Source organism: Rhinopithecus bieti, unplaced genomic scaffold, assembly GCF_001698545.2.
Source record: "Rhinopithecus bieti isolate Rb0 unplaced genomic scaffold, ASM169854v2 scaffold_76233, whole genome shotgun sequence".
NCBI classification, from domain to species: domain Eukaryota; kingdom Metazoa; phylum Chordata; class Mammalia; order Primates; family Cercopithecidae; genus Rhinopithecus; species Rhinopithecus bieti.
Window position 1 is genome coordinate 143305 of NW_016828395.1, and position 18189 is coordinate 161493.

At 37.6% G+C, this 18189-nt stretch overlaps 1 protein-coding gene across 1 annotated transcript in view; it reads right to left on the bottom strand.

Annotated features, from left to right (window-relative positions):
• STK26 (serine/threonine kinase 26) overlaps nucleotides 1-18189 on the bottom strand; it is a 57334-nt gene that overhangs the window by 14477 nt on the left and 24668 nt on the right. The window contains exons 3-4 of the mRNA XM_017864541.1: nucleotides 12139-12369; nucleotides 413-469 (exon numbers count right to left, since the gene is read on the bottom strand). Coding sequence (XP_017720030.1) covers nucleotides 413-469; nucleotides 12139-12369 — 288 coding nt within the window. The remainder of the gene's footprint in view (nucleotides 1-412; nucleotides 470-12138; nucleotides 12370-18189) is intronic.

An 18189-nucleotide genomic window follows, 5' to 3' on the forward strand; every position in this document is an offset into this window, starting at 1 on the left:
CACATATGAATTTTGGGGGGACACATTCAGTTCATAAAAATCACTTTTAGTGACAGTTATCTCAATTATATATTTTTTAAAAATATAAGAAAACTCAGTTTTTTTCAGGGATAAACTTGCAAAAGTCAAACTGACAGCAACGGACACACACATCCCCTTCTAATTTGGGATACTTTATTTTATTAAGGTATTTGCATTCTTACGTAGTCTTAGGATGCCAGCAACATGTTCAAACGTACAATACATCTGTACCTACATAAGGTAGTGGTCATGAAAAAAGAATTTAATTTGAACATATTAACTAAAGCAACCACTTAGAGTGCCCAAAAGCCACTGATCTTCAATTTAAAAAAATAAGGTATGTGCATATGCACACATTTGCATCTGTGTGTAATTACTTTAAAATACTTACAAGATCCAGTGCTGAACCACCGCCCAGGTATTCCATTATTATCCACAATTTAGACCCCTGTAAAGCCATGAAACAATTTAATAATTACAAACCTGAGCCAAAATAACATACTAGCAAAAATGTTAAATCTCACATACTAAAGCACAGATTCTATTTGCATGTTCTCATTTATTTGTGGGAGCTAAAAATTAAAACAATTGAACCCTTGAAGATAGAGAATAGAAGGATGGTTACCAGAGGCTGGGAAGGATAGTAGGGAGGGAGAGTTGGGGATGGTTAATGGGTACAAAATGTAGTTAGAGAAAATGAATAAGATCTAGTATTTGATAGCACAACAGGGTGACCATAGTCAATAATAATTTAATTGTACTTTTTAAAATAACTAGAAAAGTATTACTGGACTGTTTGTAACATAAAGAGTAAATGTACCCTGATGTGATCATTATACATTATATGCCTTTATCAAAATAGCTCATGTACCCCCATAAATATTTACACCTTCTTTGTAGCCACAAAAATTAAAAATTAAAAAAAAAACAAAGAACAGATTCCAAAATATAGGTTTAAAAGTGGTTGCTTGGGAACCCAGAATATATTTTTTCCATAGAACATTCCAAATTAAAGTTCTGAGCTTAGACTACCCCCATACCTTTTTGCCTATGATATAGCTAAACAAATGAAAGTACTATTTGTTATTGTTGAACTATTAGTAATTTTTATTTAAAAAAACAAAGCTTTAAATAATTACCTTGAATGATATTGGAAAGAAAATACAGTTGCATTAAAGAATGAGGAGGTAAATGAGGGCTTGTACAAATTTCGGGTTTGAGTTTGAGGACAATGGACATTTTGCCTTATTTCAGTTGTTGGCTTTCATTTGTTTTGATGTACTTCAAACTTTTATCAGCTATGGTTAATGGGCATTTTTGGTACACACATGGAACCTAGAAAGAATATTGTTCATTTTACCTCTGATGTAAATGGATAAGAAAAGGGAGAGTGTAGCTTCAAAACATATGATTACTCCAGGTGGAATTAACTTTGCTGTGAGCTGAACAAGAGGAAATGGGCCTCCTGGGAGGAATATATGTATACAAATTCCAAAACGGGTATATACACACACATACCATTCAGTACCATCAGTTAAACACTGGAATAAACCATTAAACCCTTTTCATTTTAGCTATAGCTTGAAATACAAGGGACACCTCTCTCTCCATACCATTTCATGAGTGGTATTCTCTGAATTTTTGTGGGACCACAGAGCTGACTGGAAGCAGAATGGTTGATTTTACTATACTGGCGGCAGCCAAGTAGTGACTAGACTGTGTTCCAAAAGTTGATTTTAAGTAAGATGTTGGGAAATTTAAAAGCAAGCATTTCCCATAAAATAATGCCTAGGTTCCTGGGGTAGTCCTCCCAAAAAACAATTTCACACAAATGTATTCATTCATAGTATAGCATGAAAAGTACCAGGGAAACTCACTACTATTTATATCTTAACAATATTTCAAGTGGAAACATATATTCAGCATTGTGCTTCAACTTGGGATGCCAGAAACACATTTCTCACCTTTACAACCCCAGCTGCGGGGTGAAGATTCTCAAGCTACTGCCAGTAGCCCTCAAACTCAAAATCCCTGGGAGGTATTCAGGAGTCCAATTTAAAATTTCCAGGCATCTCCATGAGGATGTGACTTTATCAAGGCAGAGAATGGACTCCAGTGACATGATGATGAGTGCTTAGGGGATGGGAGAGAGTTGAAGAATCAGAGTGGAACTGACGTTGTAGTGTGGGGAATGGGATGTGGCCTAGGGTTGGGGATCGTGAAGGGAGGGCCCAGTTAATTAAGACAAAATGATTCTCCTTTCCATATGCTGACACTATGTAGAATTTGTAAGAGAAAGGGAGGAACAGTGTTCCCCTACCACTTGCTCCAGTAATCTTGATATCCACTCTGTCCTGCCATAGATGACTAGCATGCACTGCGAGCAGAAAGCTGAGAGTCTTGGTTAGCAGTGAAGTCTACATTAGGAAATAGAGGAAATAAATTCCCACAGTACTGGTGAGGGAAGAGGAGTTCCAGGAAAGGTTCATGTAACTTGTATTTGTGTGTAGAACTTAGGCACTCACAACCTGATAATTGTGAATCTGACGTATCTTTACACTTTTGCAAGAGAAGAAAAAAGTTGTTCTTAAAATGGTGGATAGGTTAAAATTGTCTCTTTTGCCACAAGTTTGTTTCTAACAAGTACTATACTCTATCATATGAATTCAGAGAGCTTCCCATTCACCTGACATTTAAAAGAAAAGATCTTATAAAACATGCCTGTCTATGTTGCAGTTCTGCATGAATGAAAGCACCTGTTTTCCAAGTTAAAACAATGTGTGCCTTTTGTTTGTACTAATTCAAAACAGAAGCTTGCCAACTGTCACTAAAACGTGTTCATAGAAAGCTTGAAATGTGACTTTACAAAGTAGTATATACCATTAAGCATTAAAATTACAACTACTCAATTTCTAGATCTGAAAATAAGGAATCCTTATTTGTTCTGGAAATCAGTGGTGGTGAGGGCTGCACAACACGCCTGTAATCCTGGTATTTTGGGAGGCCGAGGTGGGAGAATTGCTTGAGTCCAGGAGTCTGAGAGCAGCCTAGGCAACATAGTGAGACCTCATCTCTACAAAAGTACAAAAAATTAGCTAAGTGTGGTGGCATATGCCTGTGGTCCCAGCTACTCGGGAGGCTGAGGTGGAAGGATCAATTGAACCTGGGAGATGGAGGCTGCAGTGTGCTGAGATTGCACCACTGTACTCCAGCTTGGGAGACAGAGAAAATGGCAAATTTAGTGTTTATTTTGCCTGATTAAAAAAAAACATACAGCACGTAAGATTTTATAAAACTGGAAGTGACAGTAGAGATCATCTTGCCAAGAATATGGCTAGAAAATTTACCACTTCTGAGTCATTTTCTTCCAGTTTGGAATGCTGTGTCCCTACCCCACTCTCACCTTCCAACCCCTACCAAAATCATACTCAAGACTTAGTTCAAATGCTACCTCCCTAGTTTGAGGGTTATTGCACTTGATGTACTCACAGATAAGCAGGCTATTAATATGAGGCAAGTTATAAACACATATCTGGGGCTGAGCAGAGAGGATGAAACCAGAGACATCAATTTAGAAGTTGTCAGACCAAAGTAGATGAGATTAACCACAATATGCAAAAAAAGAGGAATACACATAGTAGGCATTAATAAATAAACATCTGTTGAATTGAATCTAACATGGGGCTTCTTAGAGGTATATTATATTAAGTTTAAAGCTATTCCTATTTTGAGAAAAGAACATTTTAAGAAGGAACAAACTTTCCAGCCTCCATTTTCTTCAAGTTTTATAAGAGAACTCCAAAAGAAATGTTAACAATAAAAGAATATTCCAGAGGCATTGAGTATACATACACTGGCTGTAAGCACATACAGTTTCAGTGAAAAATAAGGAGAAGGCCACAAAGCCGTACAGATGATTCTGAAATATTTCACTTTATTCAATTCTTTTTTTCATAAATATTGGTGATGGTGGGTGGGAAGCAATATTTCCTTAACATACACAGAAATCTAAAGGCAATTTTCAGCAGCAAATAAAGGCATGATTCAAATTCTATTCAATGCCTGAGTGTCATTTTAAGATTTACATTGAACTAGAAAAATATTTAAAGATTATAAAAGATTATTCCAATATTATGAGATCAGAAGGGAAGGGTTTGCTTATTTTAGCACTCTTCATAAAGACTAACTTTGTCAAGAAAATCTGCCCAGTGAACTAAAATTAAAGGAAAACACTGTGGTCATACTGATGTGTTTGTCTGGTTTTTAACTCTTGTTTTTAAAAATGAAGTTATACAGTGAGCTCAGTCAAAATGAATACCTAGTACATTTTTTGCATGTCTCAAGGAAATCACTACAACTGCATACAGTTTCAAAGAGCATATAATTTTCTCTCAAATGTAATAACCTTTTCCTCCAGCTTACAGTGAGGTCTTAGTTATGGATGACATCCTGTGTAAGAACAACCCATTTCCCAGTTTGCTTAATTAACTTGACTCAAAATTCTCCATGTTACCTGAAATGGAACAACGGGCCACAATAAGTATGTAAGTTGACTGATAACGCAGTTCTCCGATGGTACTAAGAGGATGTGGCCTTGACTTATGTTGACTACATGGAACAGAACCCTGTTGTATTTTGTGTGATTTTAGTTTAGAAAAAAATACAAACCCAAACATATAAGTTGTAATATATATGATAAGTAAATGAGTTGGTAAACTTAAGAAAGTGATTTAAATAAATAGTATGAAAATGTTGTAAGATTATAGAATATTTCTTTCTCTGTGTGTACATACATATGTCTTGTAGAGAGACATATGTATATATACACACATTTATTTACTTTAAATAGATTCAGAACACAAATAACATAAGCCAGCTGCACATTNTGACTGGAAGCAGAATGGTTGATTTTACTATACTGGCGGCAGCCAAGTAGTGACTAGACTGTGTTCCAAAAGTTGATTTTTAAGTAAGATGTTGGGAAATTTAAAAGCAAGCATTTCCCATAAAAATAATGCCTAGGTTCCTGGGGTAGTCCTCCCAAAAAACAATTTCACACAAATGTATTCATTCATAGTATAGCATGAAAAGTACCAGGGAAACTCACTACTATTTATATCTTAACAATATTTCAAGTGGAAACATATATTCAGCATTGTGCTTCAACTTGGGATGCCAGAAACACATTTCTCACCTTTACAACCCCAGCTGCGGGGTGAAGATTCTCAAGCTACTGCCAGTAGCCCTCAAACTCAAAAATCCCTGGGAGGTATTCAGGAGTCCAATTTAAAATTTCCAGGCATCTCCATGAGGATGTGACTTTATCAAGGCAGAGAATGGACTCCAGTGACATGATGATGAGTGCTTAGGGGATGGGAGAGAGTTGAAGAATCAGAGTGGAACTGACGTTGTAGTGTGGGGAATGGGATGTGGCCTAGGGTTGGGGATCGTGAAGGGAGGGCCCAGTTAATTAAGACAAAATGATTCTCCTTTCCATATGCTGACACTATGTAGAATTTGTAAGAGAAAGGGAGGAACAGTGTTCCCCTACCACTTGCTCCAGTAATCTTGATATCCACTCTGTCCTGCCATAGATGACTAGCATGCACTGCGAGCAGAAAGCTGAGAGTCTTGGTTAGCAGTGAAGTCTACATTAGGAAATAGAGGAAATAAATTCCCACAGTACTGGTGAGGGAAGAGGAGTTCCAGGAAAGGTTCATGTAACTTGTATTTGTGTGTAGAACTTAGGCACTCACAACCTGATAATTGTGAATCTGACGTATCTTTACACTTTTTGCAAGAGAAGAAAAAAGTTGTTCTTAAAATGGTGGATAGGTTAAAAATTGTCTCTTTTGCCACAAGTTTGTTTCTAACAAGTACTATACTCTATCATATGAATTCAGAGAGCTTCCCATTCACCTGACATTTAAAAGAAAAAGATCTTATAAAACATGCCTGTCTATGTTGCAGTTCTGCATGAATGAAAGCACCTGTTTTCCAAGTTAAAAACAATGTGTGCCTTTTTGTTTGTACTAATTCAAAACAGAAGCTTGCCAACTGTCACTAAAACGTGTTCATAGAAAGCTTGAAATGTGACTTTACAAAGTAGTATATACCATTAAGCATTAAAATTACAACTACTCAATTTCTAGATCTGAAAATAAGGAATCCTTATTTGTTCTGGAAATCAGTGGTGGTGAGGGCTGCACAACACGCCTGTAATCCTGGTATTTTGGGAGGCCGAGGTGGGAGAATTGCTTGAGTCCAGGAGTCTGAGAGCAGCCTAGGCAACATAGTGAGACCTCATCTCTACAAAAAGTACAAAAAATTAGCTAAGTGTGGTGGCATATGCCTGTGGTCCCAGCTACTCGGGAGGCTGAGGTGGAAGGATCAATTGAACCTGGGAGATGGAGGCTGCAGTGTGCTGAGATTGCACCACTGTACTCCAGCTTGGGAGACAGAGAAAATGGCAAATTTAGTGTTTATTTTGCCTGATTAAAAAAAAACATACAGCACGTAAGATTTTATAAAACTGGAAGTGACAGTAGAGATCATCTTGCCAAGAATATGGCTAGAAAATTTACCACTTCTGAGTCATTTTCTTCCAGTTTGGAATGCTGTGTCCCTACCCCACTCTCACCTTCCAACCCCTACCAAAATCATACTCAAGACTTAGTTCAAATGCTACCTCCCTAGTTTGAGGGTTATTGCACTTGATGTACTCACAGATAAGCAGGCTATTAATATGAGGCAAGTTATAAACACATATCTGGGGCTGAGCAGAGAGGATGAAACCAGAGACATCAATTTAGAAGTTGTCAGACCAAAGTAGATGAGATTAACCACAATATGCAAAAAAAGAGGAATACACATAGTAGGCATTAATAAATAAACATCTGTTGAATTGAATCTAACATGGGGCTTCTTAGAGGTATATTATATTAAGTTTAAAGCTATTCCTATTTTGAGAAAAGAACATTTTAAGAAGGAACAAACTTTCCAGCCTCCATTTTCTTCAAGTTTTATAAGAGAACTCCAAAAGAAATGTTAACAATAAAAGAATATTCCAGAGGCATTGAGTATACATACACTGGCTGTAAGCACATACAGTTTCAGTGAAAAATAAGGAGAAGGCCACAAAGCCGTACAGATGATTCTGAAATATTTCACTTTATTCAATTCTTTTTTTCATAAATATTGGTGATGGTGGGTGGGAAGCAATATTTCCTTAACATACACAGAAATCTAAAGGCAATTTTCAGCAGCAAATAAAGGCATGATTCAAATTCTATTCAATGCCTGAGTGTCATTTTAAGATTTACATTGAACTAGAAAAATATTTAAAGATTATAAAAGATTATTCCAATATTATGAGATCAGAAGGGAAGGGTTTGCTTATTTTAGCACTCTTCATAAAGACTAACTTTGTCAAGAAAATCTGCCCAGTGAACTAAAATTAAAGGAAAACACTGTGGTCATACTGATGTGTTTGTCTGGTTTTAACTCTTGTTTTAAAATGAAGTTATACAGTGAGCTCAGTCAAAATGAATACCTAGTACATTTTTTGCATGTCTCAAGGAAATCACTACAACTGCATACAGTTTCAAAGAGCATATAATTTTCTCTCAAATGTAATAACCTTTTCCTCCAGCTTACAGTGAGGTCTTAGTTATGGATGACATCCTGTGTAAGAACAACCCATTTCCCAGTTTGCTTAATTAACTTGACTCAAAATTCTCCATGTTACCTGAAATGGAACAACGGGCCACAATAAGTATGTAAGTTGACTGATAACGCAGTTCTCCGATGGTACTAAGAGGATGTGGCCTTGACTTATGTTGACTACATGGAACAGAACCCTGTTGTATTTTGTGTGATTTTAGTTTAGAAAAAAATACAAACCCAAACATATAAGTTGTAATATATATGATAAGTAAATGAGTTGGTAAACTTAAGAAAGTGATTTAAATAAATAGTATGAAAATGTTGTAAGATTATAGAATATTTCTTTCTCTGTGTGTACATACATATGTCTTGTAGAGAGACATATGTATATATACACACATTTATTTACTTTAAATAGATTCAGAACACAAATAACATAAGCCAGCTGCACATTTCTACAATTTTATCATGAAGCAACATGTTCTTCAAAGTAGTGTTTTACATCATAGAGTTTAATTAATGATGGGTGAAGGAGATAAAAATAATTCAATTTAACCCCTTAAGAAGCTATCTTGGACAATGGTTTTGTAGCACTGGCTGGTCTGAGTCCACTTTACAATCAAAATTTGGGACAAACAAAAAACTAGTTTTTAATTATTTAAAGATTAAGTAAATACTGGGTAACTAGTACATGTATACTACTATGCTACTTAAAAAACACCCTATATGAAATCTTAGGAAAAGAAGATGTAGCTGTAACTCATTTTCTATGGGAATATTGAATATGAATAAATAAGCAATCAATAAAATGGTCAAACCATATCAGTATCAATTTTTCAATATATTATGGAATAGCCATTTTAAATAGGGCTTATTTAATATTTTAGGTCAGCAACCAAAAATAGTGTATTTGTCACAGGTGCCTAAAAGTAGCAAGGATTCAGATTTGCCCTAGAGAGGGTCTGGAATTACCGGGATTCAATCCAGAAAGAGTAAACCAGAATGAGCAAATGATACACACACACACACACACACACACACACACACACACACACACACACACACGACAACAAATTCCTGGGGCTATGTACCACCAAGGAATTGTATGGGAATTAAGAGGAGAACCTAAAACTACTGAGACTGCGTAATCACTCATGAGCTCTCTAAAAACGAATATGATGGGCTGAATTAGCTTTTTAGGAACAAATATTACAGCAAAATTATCACACAAAGGAGCAGATAATTATGTATGTAGTAAAATACAGTAAGAGCTAACACTTAGAAGTAAATGCTGAAATTGGATAGAAATTACTAGCATTATCACCTCCTTTTGGAGGCCTTTTATTCATGCCACTCCTGAAAAGGACAGAAGTGACTATTTATTTGTGCATCATCTATACCTTGTGCATACTTTAATCATAGAATCTGTATCATTTCAGTGCAATACTGGACTGTGAGTGCCTTGACAGCAGTAGTGAGTTTGTTCATTTTTATATCCTCAGCACCTAATACAGTGTATAATACATAGTGGTTGTTTGGCTGCTTAATGATTCATTCTACTATGCATTCATTCCACATACATCTAATATTAGAATAAGTCAGGTTTTGTAAACAGGCAGTGAAATTTGTGATGAATTTCTATATCAGTATTAACGAATATAGATACAGATAGATCAAGAAAGCGATGACAAAGTCACCAAGACGGCAGAGGAGATACCAGTTTTAATCACCCCCTCCCTCCACATACACATTAAAAAAAAAAACCCAAATATAGACAGCTATCCACAAACCCAAGTAACCCTGGAAGGATTCAAGGACCCATTTAACAATCTGCAGCAACACAGTGGAGAAAAAAGAAAGAATATCTCCACAGAAAGGATCACTGATAAGATCAGCATACCTGAGAGGCCAGGAAATGACTAGGAACAAAGATGAAAGGTGGAGGCTACTGGTATCACTACACAGTAGAAGCCATCACGGTCCCCAGTGGCCTCCTCTGCAGAGGACACTGGCCTCCCTTGCTGCTGAGGTAGCCAACAGCCATTTCTGCCAGGGAACCCCAGAGAGGGATACATGACTATAAAACTCTTTCATCTCACGAAGAAGACATTGTTGAGCCACATGGAGAAAGAAGCCACCACTCTCAAAACTGGTGCAGCCTCCTGACCTCTAAGTCATGGCTGCTCCACTAGTGCCCGCACTACAGACCCAGTTTCTGTGTCTTCTCTGAACTCAACCATACCTCAGACATTGGAGCTACTGCCACAGTGAGCTAGCTCACACCCCAGGGCCCCGGAACCAAGGTTTCTCTCAGTGTGCCTATGCTCCGGACATCCAGTCACCACTGAAAGCTAGCCTGAGTTCTGGACTCCAGACCAGTTGAGTGGTTGTACTGCACCCACCCACAGCTCAGACACTTGAGCCAATCACTGCCATAGTGAGCTAGCTCACATCCCAGGCTCTGGAGACAAGGTCCCTCTGAGCGTGCCTATGCTCCAGACACCAGTTCAGATGTTACAAATAACTAGGCCCCACCCCACCCTTAGAGCCACTGTAGCCTTGTGCAGCAGTAGTGGGTATTTGTACCTAGGACATTGGTATTACTATTGGCTTGGGCCCCAGAGCATGTCCCTCCAGACATGCTTATGCTTGAAGCCTTAGTTCTGTGGCCACTCCATGGGCATCACTCACTAGACACTAGTGCCACCTCAAGTGGGCCCACAAGCCAGACCCAATGCCAAAAGGGATCTACACAGCAATGATTTCTCTGGTGGAAGAAAAAGAGACTGGGGGGACCCTAGCAGTTCTCGCCACCAAAGACCTCAAACAGCCCTCACCACTGTTGTAGACACCCAAGGTATTGACCACTGGGGATCCCTGCAATCTTTGTTAACACTAATCTCAAATGACAAAGCTGCACAGGGACTATGCTCCTATGCCCTCATTGGAGCCAGAACCACTGCAACCCACCCAGCCATTGCTCTCACACTGTCCTACAGAGGAAGAAGGTCTTTTCACATTGAAACCTGTAATGTCTGGAAGAGGCGATTGCTCTACCAACTGCAGAGAGATCAACAAAAGGCAATAATAAACATGAAAAACCAAGGAGACATCTCATCACCAAAAGAACACAATAGTTTCCCAGTAGCTGACTCCAAATAAATGGAGATTTATACACTGCCTGACAAATAATTTAAAATAATTGTATCAAGGAAGCTCAGCAACCTTCAAGAAAATACAAAGAAACAAGTGAAATCAGGAAAACAATAAAAGAACAAAATGATAAATTTAACAAGGAGATTAAATCATTTTAAAAACTCAGAAATTTTAGAGCTGAAAATACAATGAATGAAATGACACAATACAATAAAGTGTCAATAACAGAACTAATCAAACAGAAGAAAGAATCTGTGAACTTGAAGACAGGTTATTTGGTAAAGGTATAGATGGATATTCGAAGTTTTATTTGGTCAGCAGAGCATAAAATGATAGCATTAAGTTTTACGCAGGCCAACAGCTTAATTAGTTATAGATACACTTTTTGGCCTATAGATCAACCAGTAACAACAAACACTTGCCTCCTTTTAAACCCTATATGGCAAAGATCTAGTACAGTCTTCATTTGAAAAAGTGCAATACAAGGATAAACAATTTTAATTTTAAAATGATTCAAACTGCAAACTAAGCTAGAATTCGTGGAGGCTTTTTTTTTTTTTCAACTATTTATTGTTCACATTTCAACAGACACAAATCCTGACTTCCAACTCTGGAACCCAAGAACCACTGGGTTTTACCAACCAGTTTTCTGCTATGTAGTAACATCTCCATCTGCTGGAACTTTAGGTATCTGCTAATCCCATGATCCTGGAACCAGTAAAAATCCAACTTTTATTTGGAGGCAGAGGCAGATGTTATTCCACTTAATTCCATTTTAACAAATATTTATTACGTGCTTAAGATGTGCCATACCCTGTGCTAAGGGATGTAAGTACCAGGACTGATTAAGCTTAACTACCTGCTATGAAGGAGCTCACAACCTGGTGGGGGAGAGAAATGTGTAAATAACTACCACAACTCAATGACATAAGTGACACACTTACATGTTCCATCAATTCTGAGGTTGAGACAGTCAAGACCATTGAGAATAGTGTCTGGAAACGCAGGGGGATAGCTCTTTCCTGACAAAGGATATGTCTCCAGGACCAGCTGCATTTCTCCGTCAAACCAAAAGTTCAGGTGTGGAAAAGGGGTGCAGCTGAGTACTGGGATGCATTCAGGATACAGCTGCTAAATCTAACAACGGTTTATTTGGCACTATAAATGGAGCTGGATTCTGCCTGGAGGCCATAGACTGCCAAATCCTAATTTAAGACATTGCCTTTCAAAAAAATAGAATTAAAAAACTTCTAATGAAAATACCTTATGACTTAAATAATACAGCACACACATTACCTTTAAATATGATCCATAGTATTTTGTCACATACGAGCTGTCACATTGACTCAAGACAGTTATTTCTTGCTGAATGTCTTCTATTTCGTCTTCGGCTTCCTCAAGGTCTATGATTTTAATAGCAACGACTTGCTGGGTACGGTTATCAATTCCTTTGAAAACTTCCCCAAATGAGCCTTTCCCAATGCGCTCTAATTTTGTGAACAGTTCTTCTGGATCAGCTATGTTATTCTAAAGGGAGTGGGGAGAGAGAAAAGAAAGAACACAAATGTTTTGAATCAGATTTTTTTAATGAAGGAAACTAAATCACATAAGACAATAACCAATTTTTGTGAAAGCATACAAACTTCTTTGACTCCCCATATGTGCTTTGTTAGAACAATTGTAATCCCAAACAGGCAGCTAGTCCATATTCTAGTGAAACACACACACTAACTGAGCTTAGCTGATCCTGCTACCACAAACATTCTCACACAGCAAATACATTCGGTGCATGCCAAAACATCAGGCACTTTTTGGAATAAAGCTGCTGATTATACACAGTTTACACATTAAGGCAAATGTAGCAATAGTGGGAGAATATCTAACCTAAGCTAAGGTGAACTGTTTTAAGTTTCTAACATTCTGCCAATATTACCTTTTAACTCTCCTCTCTCTCCAACTCGGATATCCCAATCATCTTAGCTATACTTCCAAACCGCCATCTAAATAATATAGACCACAAAAGACTCCAGGCTTTATAGGCCTTTGTTTTTCTTTAGCTGGAATCTTATCTATATGAAATGTTATCATCAATAGCTGAACTAAGATTCTATACCTTTGTACTAATTGCTAGTAATCATGAGAAAATGGTAATACATTGAACTTTCACAACTCATCTCACAGTGAAGATCCAGAATAATTTAACACTTCACTACAATAAAATCTGGAATAAGCGTAGGCTTTTAAGGTTAACAAATGTATAGGCATGACTTAGATTTATAAATTCACTGTTGTTTCCTGATTCAGAAATATTCTGTATCTTATACAATTTTGAATTAAAATTTTACCCCAAGACAAACTTTATATACTTACACTTACTTAAACTCATATTGCTGAAAATATACTGCTGATCAAGTAGAAACTCAAGATGGCCAACCCTGCCAAAAGCACATTAAGTGCTTTATTGATCAAAAACTTTGAGTTTCTTCAAAATATAGGAGGATTCTATCAAGTTCTGGTGAGCTATCTGTGTCTAATTTGTCAACTGTACATAGAATATCTGTTCATTTACTACAATTTTACCTAGTTTCATTTCATCATCAATTTCAGAAGACTATTATGGAGTCAGCGTGTCCCTTTTATCTTCCTTATTAGACAAAGAGGCCATTGAAAATATTGTTTTTCTCTTATCAACTTCTTTGCACCATGATCACCAAATGGACACACTACTACTCTAGTAAACCACTACCTTTTAAGGTAACTCCAAAACTCATGACTGCTTTTAAAGAATTTCACCAAGTTCTCTTTTTACACAGCCTAAAATACAGTTTGTACATGACCTATTTACCTTATAAGCTTCCCCATTCTTTCTGATTGGATGTTTTTCCATTTCTAAAAGTTGTACTTTCCATATAGAAGTCTCTGAAACTGCAAGCTACTTGTGTATCCCCACCCACCTCCAGTACCCACATGGAACAAACACATCTTGAGCTTTCCATATGGGCTTTTAAAAATAGTTTAGGCTTCCAGTAGGTTGCAAATGCATTTTTAATGCTCACATTTTGTTATAATACCCTCTCAAAAACTTGAGTGGATCATTATTGATTTCCTTGGTGTCCTCTTTCACCAAGACCTTGTATTTCATTGTGACTAACCCACAGTTACCTCTTCCTACTTTTGGTGATGGTTCTTGGTTTTGTAATACCTTGTGGAAAAAATACTTACTACATAGCTTGGTGATGGGTTCACTCCTTACAAATTCCTTTGGAAAAAAAGTATTTCCATTTTCCTGACACAGTTATAAAACAATTCTAAAATTTGGAAATGTATCATTTATTTGAAGACACATAGGATATATCTTCTGATAAGACACTCTGGGAAGTGTATGTATTCATTAACTTTATAACAAGAATCTTCTGTTGTTAAGGAACAAAAATGAAATCTTCATCTTCCTAATTAGTGTTTTAAAAGGATTTGATTGAAACAGTTAACCTCAGGGAGGATACGGCTGTTCCTTGCTTCCCACAATAAACGGGTTCTTGCAAATATGTAAATCAAAAATTTTAAAACCAGGTCACATTTTGCATTTTAAAGAAGCACTGAAGTAAACCCTAATCCATGGATATAGTTTAAGATTTTAAATTGAGGAATAGCAAGTTAGACACAGAAAAAGAGAAAGATCCATCATTTACACAATGTTTGCACTTCCTACTCTTTTATTTTGGGTCTAACACTGCTCCTACAAAACACCAACTTTCAGAGTGGAGGGAATCATGAAAACAAGATTTCACTAATATAACCTCACTTCCCTAACTAGCTAAGGGATAGAGACCCCTGCCACATTTACTAATCGTGAATCCCTGATAGATAATACAAAAGTTATAATTCCCCCTTCATCATTTTAAACCAAAGTATCCTAAGTCTTTGTTAAGACAGGTTTCCTTCCTGTTTTTAGCACAAGGGCAAAGATCAAGTAAATAAATAGCAAACATCCCAAGGAATGCAATTAAAAGCCACTTAAATAAAGAATCTAGCTTGCCTAATCATTCCCATCATTCTTTGGAACCTCTAAGAAAAGTCAGCTCCCTCTCCATCCAAATCAAATATTCTTTTAAGAATACTGAAATTCCAACCCAAATGCCCATCAATGACAGACTGGATAAAGAAAATGTGGCACATATACACCATGGAATACTATGCAGCTATAAAAAAGGATGAGTTCATGTCCTTTTCAGGGACATGGATGAAACTGGAAACCATCATTCTCAGCAAAGTAACACAAGAAGAGAAAACCAAATACTACATGTTCTCACTCATAAGTGGGAGTTGAACAATGAGAACACATGGAAACAGGGAGGGGAACATCACACACCAGGGCCTGTCAGGGGGTGGATGCTTGGGGAGGGATAGCATTAGCAGAAATACCTAATATAAATAACGAGTTGATGGGTGCAGCAAACCAACAGGCACATGTATACCTATGTGCACGTTCTGCACATGTACCCCAGAACTTAAAGTATAATAATAATAAAATACTGAAATTTCTAAATATTCCTTACCTCTACTGCAAAAATCACAATGTATTACTCTATCTGCGTTTGTATTGCCTTCTCAAAGCTGCCCCCAAAAGAGAGCTCTATGTTCTGTAGCATCAAATAGGAGGAACTGCTAAATTAACCTCATATTGACTTATTAATGGCAGACGACTTCCACATGCCATACCAAAACAGGGCTACGAAAATGAAAACCTCACAGATCCACCTCCTCAGGACAATCAGATTATTCCTTGGCCCTGTTTTACCTGTTATTTAACTTGAATTTGCACTCTACAGCTATAAGTACACTGTTAGAAATTTAAGTCTTATTCAGAAGGTATCATTACCACTAAAACAACAATAACAACAACAATTATTTAGTATGGAAATACTCTGAAGAAGTCCAAAAGGAAACAATGTTAGGTGAACATCTTGCTTGTCTTCTATGTAAAGTCAGGAGCAGATAGAAGGTTTCTTGGATACTTAAACCACAGAAACAGCTGAAAGAACTCTTACAAGTTCTCTAAGTGCTCTCCGATCCTGGCTATACGTTAGAACTGCTTATATCACTTTTAAAATGTGGATACTTAGGCCTTACCCCAAAACTACTGATTCAGCCTATCGGAGATTGGGGCCTTGCAAGCAATACTTCTGAAAAAGCATCCCAAATGATTCCTGTGTAGTCATTTGAATATTAGTCTTGACATCAGCACTTGAGAACCACTAAGCAGATGGATGTGAAATTTGTATCCCTGATTACAGGGAACCAATTATCCTTATTTTTCCCAGGCAAGCATATGGGTCTCATCTAATTATGTACACTAAAAGTGGACAACTTGGAGATTAAAGTAAAACCAAGAGGACTTTGGCATTTACTATACATACCTATATTTTTAAAAATGAAGTCTGCAACACTTCTTCTAAGGACATGTCTCTAAAATTAGCAATGGTGACCCTTGAACAACATGGGTTTGAACTGTACAGGTTCACTTACACACGAATTTTTTTCAACCAAACACAGATCAAAGATACAATATTTCCAGAATGTGAAACCCATGTATAGGGAAGGCTGACTTTTCATATATGTGGGTTCTGCAGGGTCGACTGCATGACTTGAGTATGCACCAATTTGTTATACACAGGAGAAGAAGGTATCCTGGAACCCCGAGGGATGACTCAAGATTAGAAACATAATGTTTGTCAAAACACAAGCAACATATCCCATACTCTTTGTGCACATATTATTAAACATTGTTTACACCCAATATAGTCTATGTATTATCGATGGGGCCTATAATAGGTTAAGGTGTGATTGATGACACAGTTTTGAGGACAACAGCCAACATTGATGAAGGATAAAAGTTTAGATCTAGTTAGTAGAAAATGGGTCAACTTGTGGAGGGGGACATTAGGAATTGGTGGCCAGGAGAAACAAGAAAATTGAAGACAGATTCAGAATTAGTCTTGGAGTTCTCACAGAATGGGGACCTGGAGAGCAAAATGTGGGAAAGAATCAAGGTAAAAAAAACTAGTTCTTTGAATTTGAGCAAGCTAAGACCCCCAGTAAGACTCTGGGACTGAGAGTGAAAACATAATAGATGTAAGGAAGAGGAGGCAGATTTCTCATAGGATTTGACCTGGAAGGGTTCAACTCAGGTGTCCTAAAATAACCTTCCAGAACTAAGAACCAAGCTGAGTAAGGTTGAATTGTTTTGCACTTGCCTTCCTACCTTAATAAAGCCCATACTATGAATGCTCTAGCTATAAAATAACTTTTTGCATTTCACAAAGACTGGCCCGTGTGTAGGCCTATCAGTGACTCATTGATGAGGAGCAGTGTTACAGGAAATATTGAGCAAATAATGTGCTAATGATATCAAGGCTTAAAGGAAGATTTCTTACTTCCTTGAAATCCTCAAGAGGGAACACCAGGAGTGACTTGAAGTGAATACAAAGTGCCCTGACAATCACAGAGAGCAACTAAAAACTTCAGCCTAACAATGTACTAAACTAGAGATACACTTAGTTAGCTACCTGTTTAAATTGATCAAATCAGTTCTCCCAGGCTAGAGATTAAATGCTTTTCTGTATTACTTCCATGTACATACAGTTTCCTGTCATCTAAGAAGCAGAATGCATACAAATAAAAGTCATTCTCTAGTTGGTTTATGAGCCTCAAATTAAATTACTATTCTACTATGATCGCCTGTGTTAAGATTTTTCACTTGCCCTTATGAACATTGCCTAAAATGTTTGCTGAGTGTTTCCTAATCAACACATCATTAAAAAAAAAAAGGAGATTTAGGCCAGGTGCAGTGGCTCATGCCTATAATCCCAGCACTTCCGGAGGCTGAGACAGGTGGATCGTTTGAGCCTAGTTGAGTCCGAGACAAACCTGGGCAACATGGTGAAACCCTATCTCTACTAAAAAAGAAATACAAAAAATTAGCCAGGCCTGGTGGCACGTGCCTGTAGTCCCAGCTACTCAAGAGGCTGAGGTGGGAGGACCACCTGAGCCTAGAAGCGTGAGGCTGCAGTGAACCATGATTGCACCACTGCACTCCAGCCTGGGCAATACAGTGAGAGCCTTTCTCAAAACAAAACAAAACAAAACACAAAAAACGCACCTGGGATGTAGGGCTTTTACTCTGAGAGGTACAGAGTGGCCACCATGTGTTTGCAGTGTTGCAGATCCTGATCCTTCGGGGCTGGGTGGCAAGGCAAGGCTTGCACAGGTCGAGAGAGGAAGCAGTCCTGTGTGTGGTGGCGGGAAGAACACCACCTCAAAGACCACGCTCTGCCATCCAGAGCACAC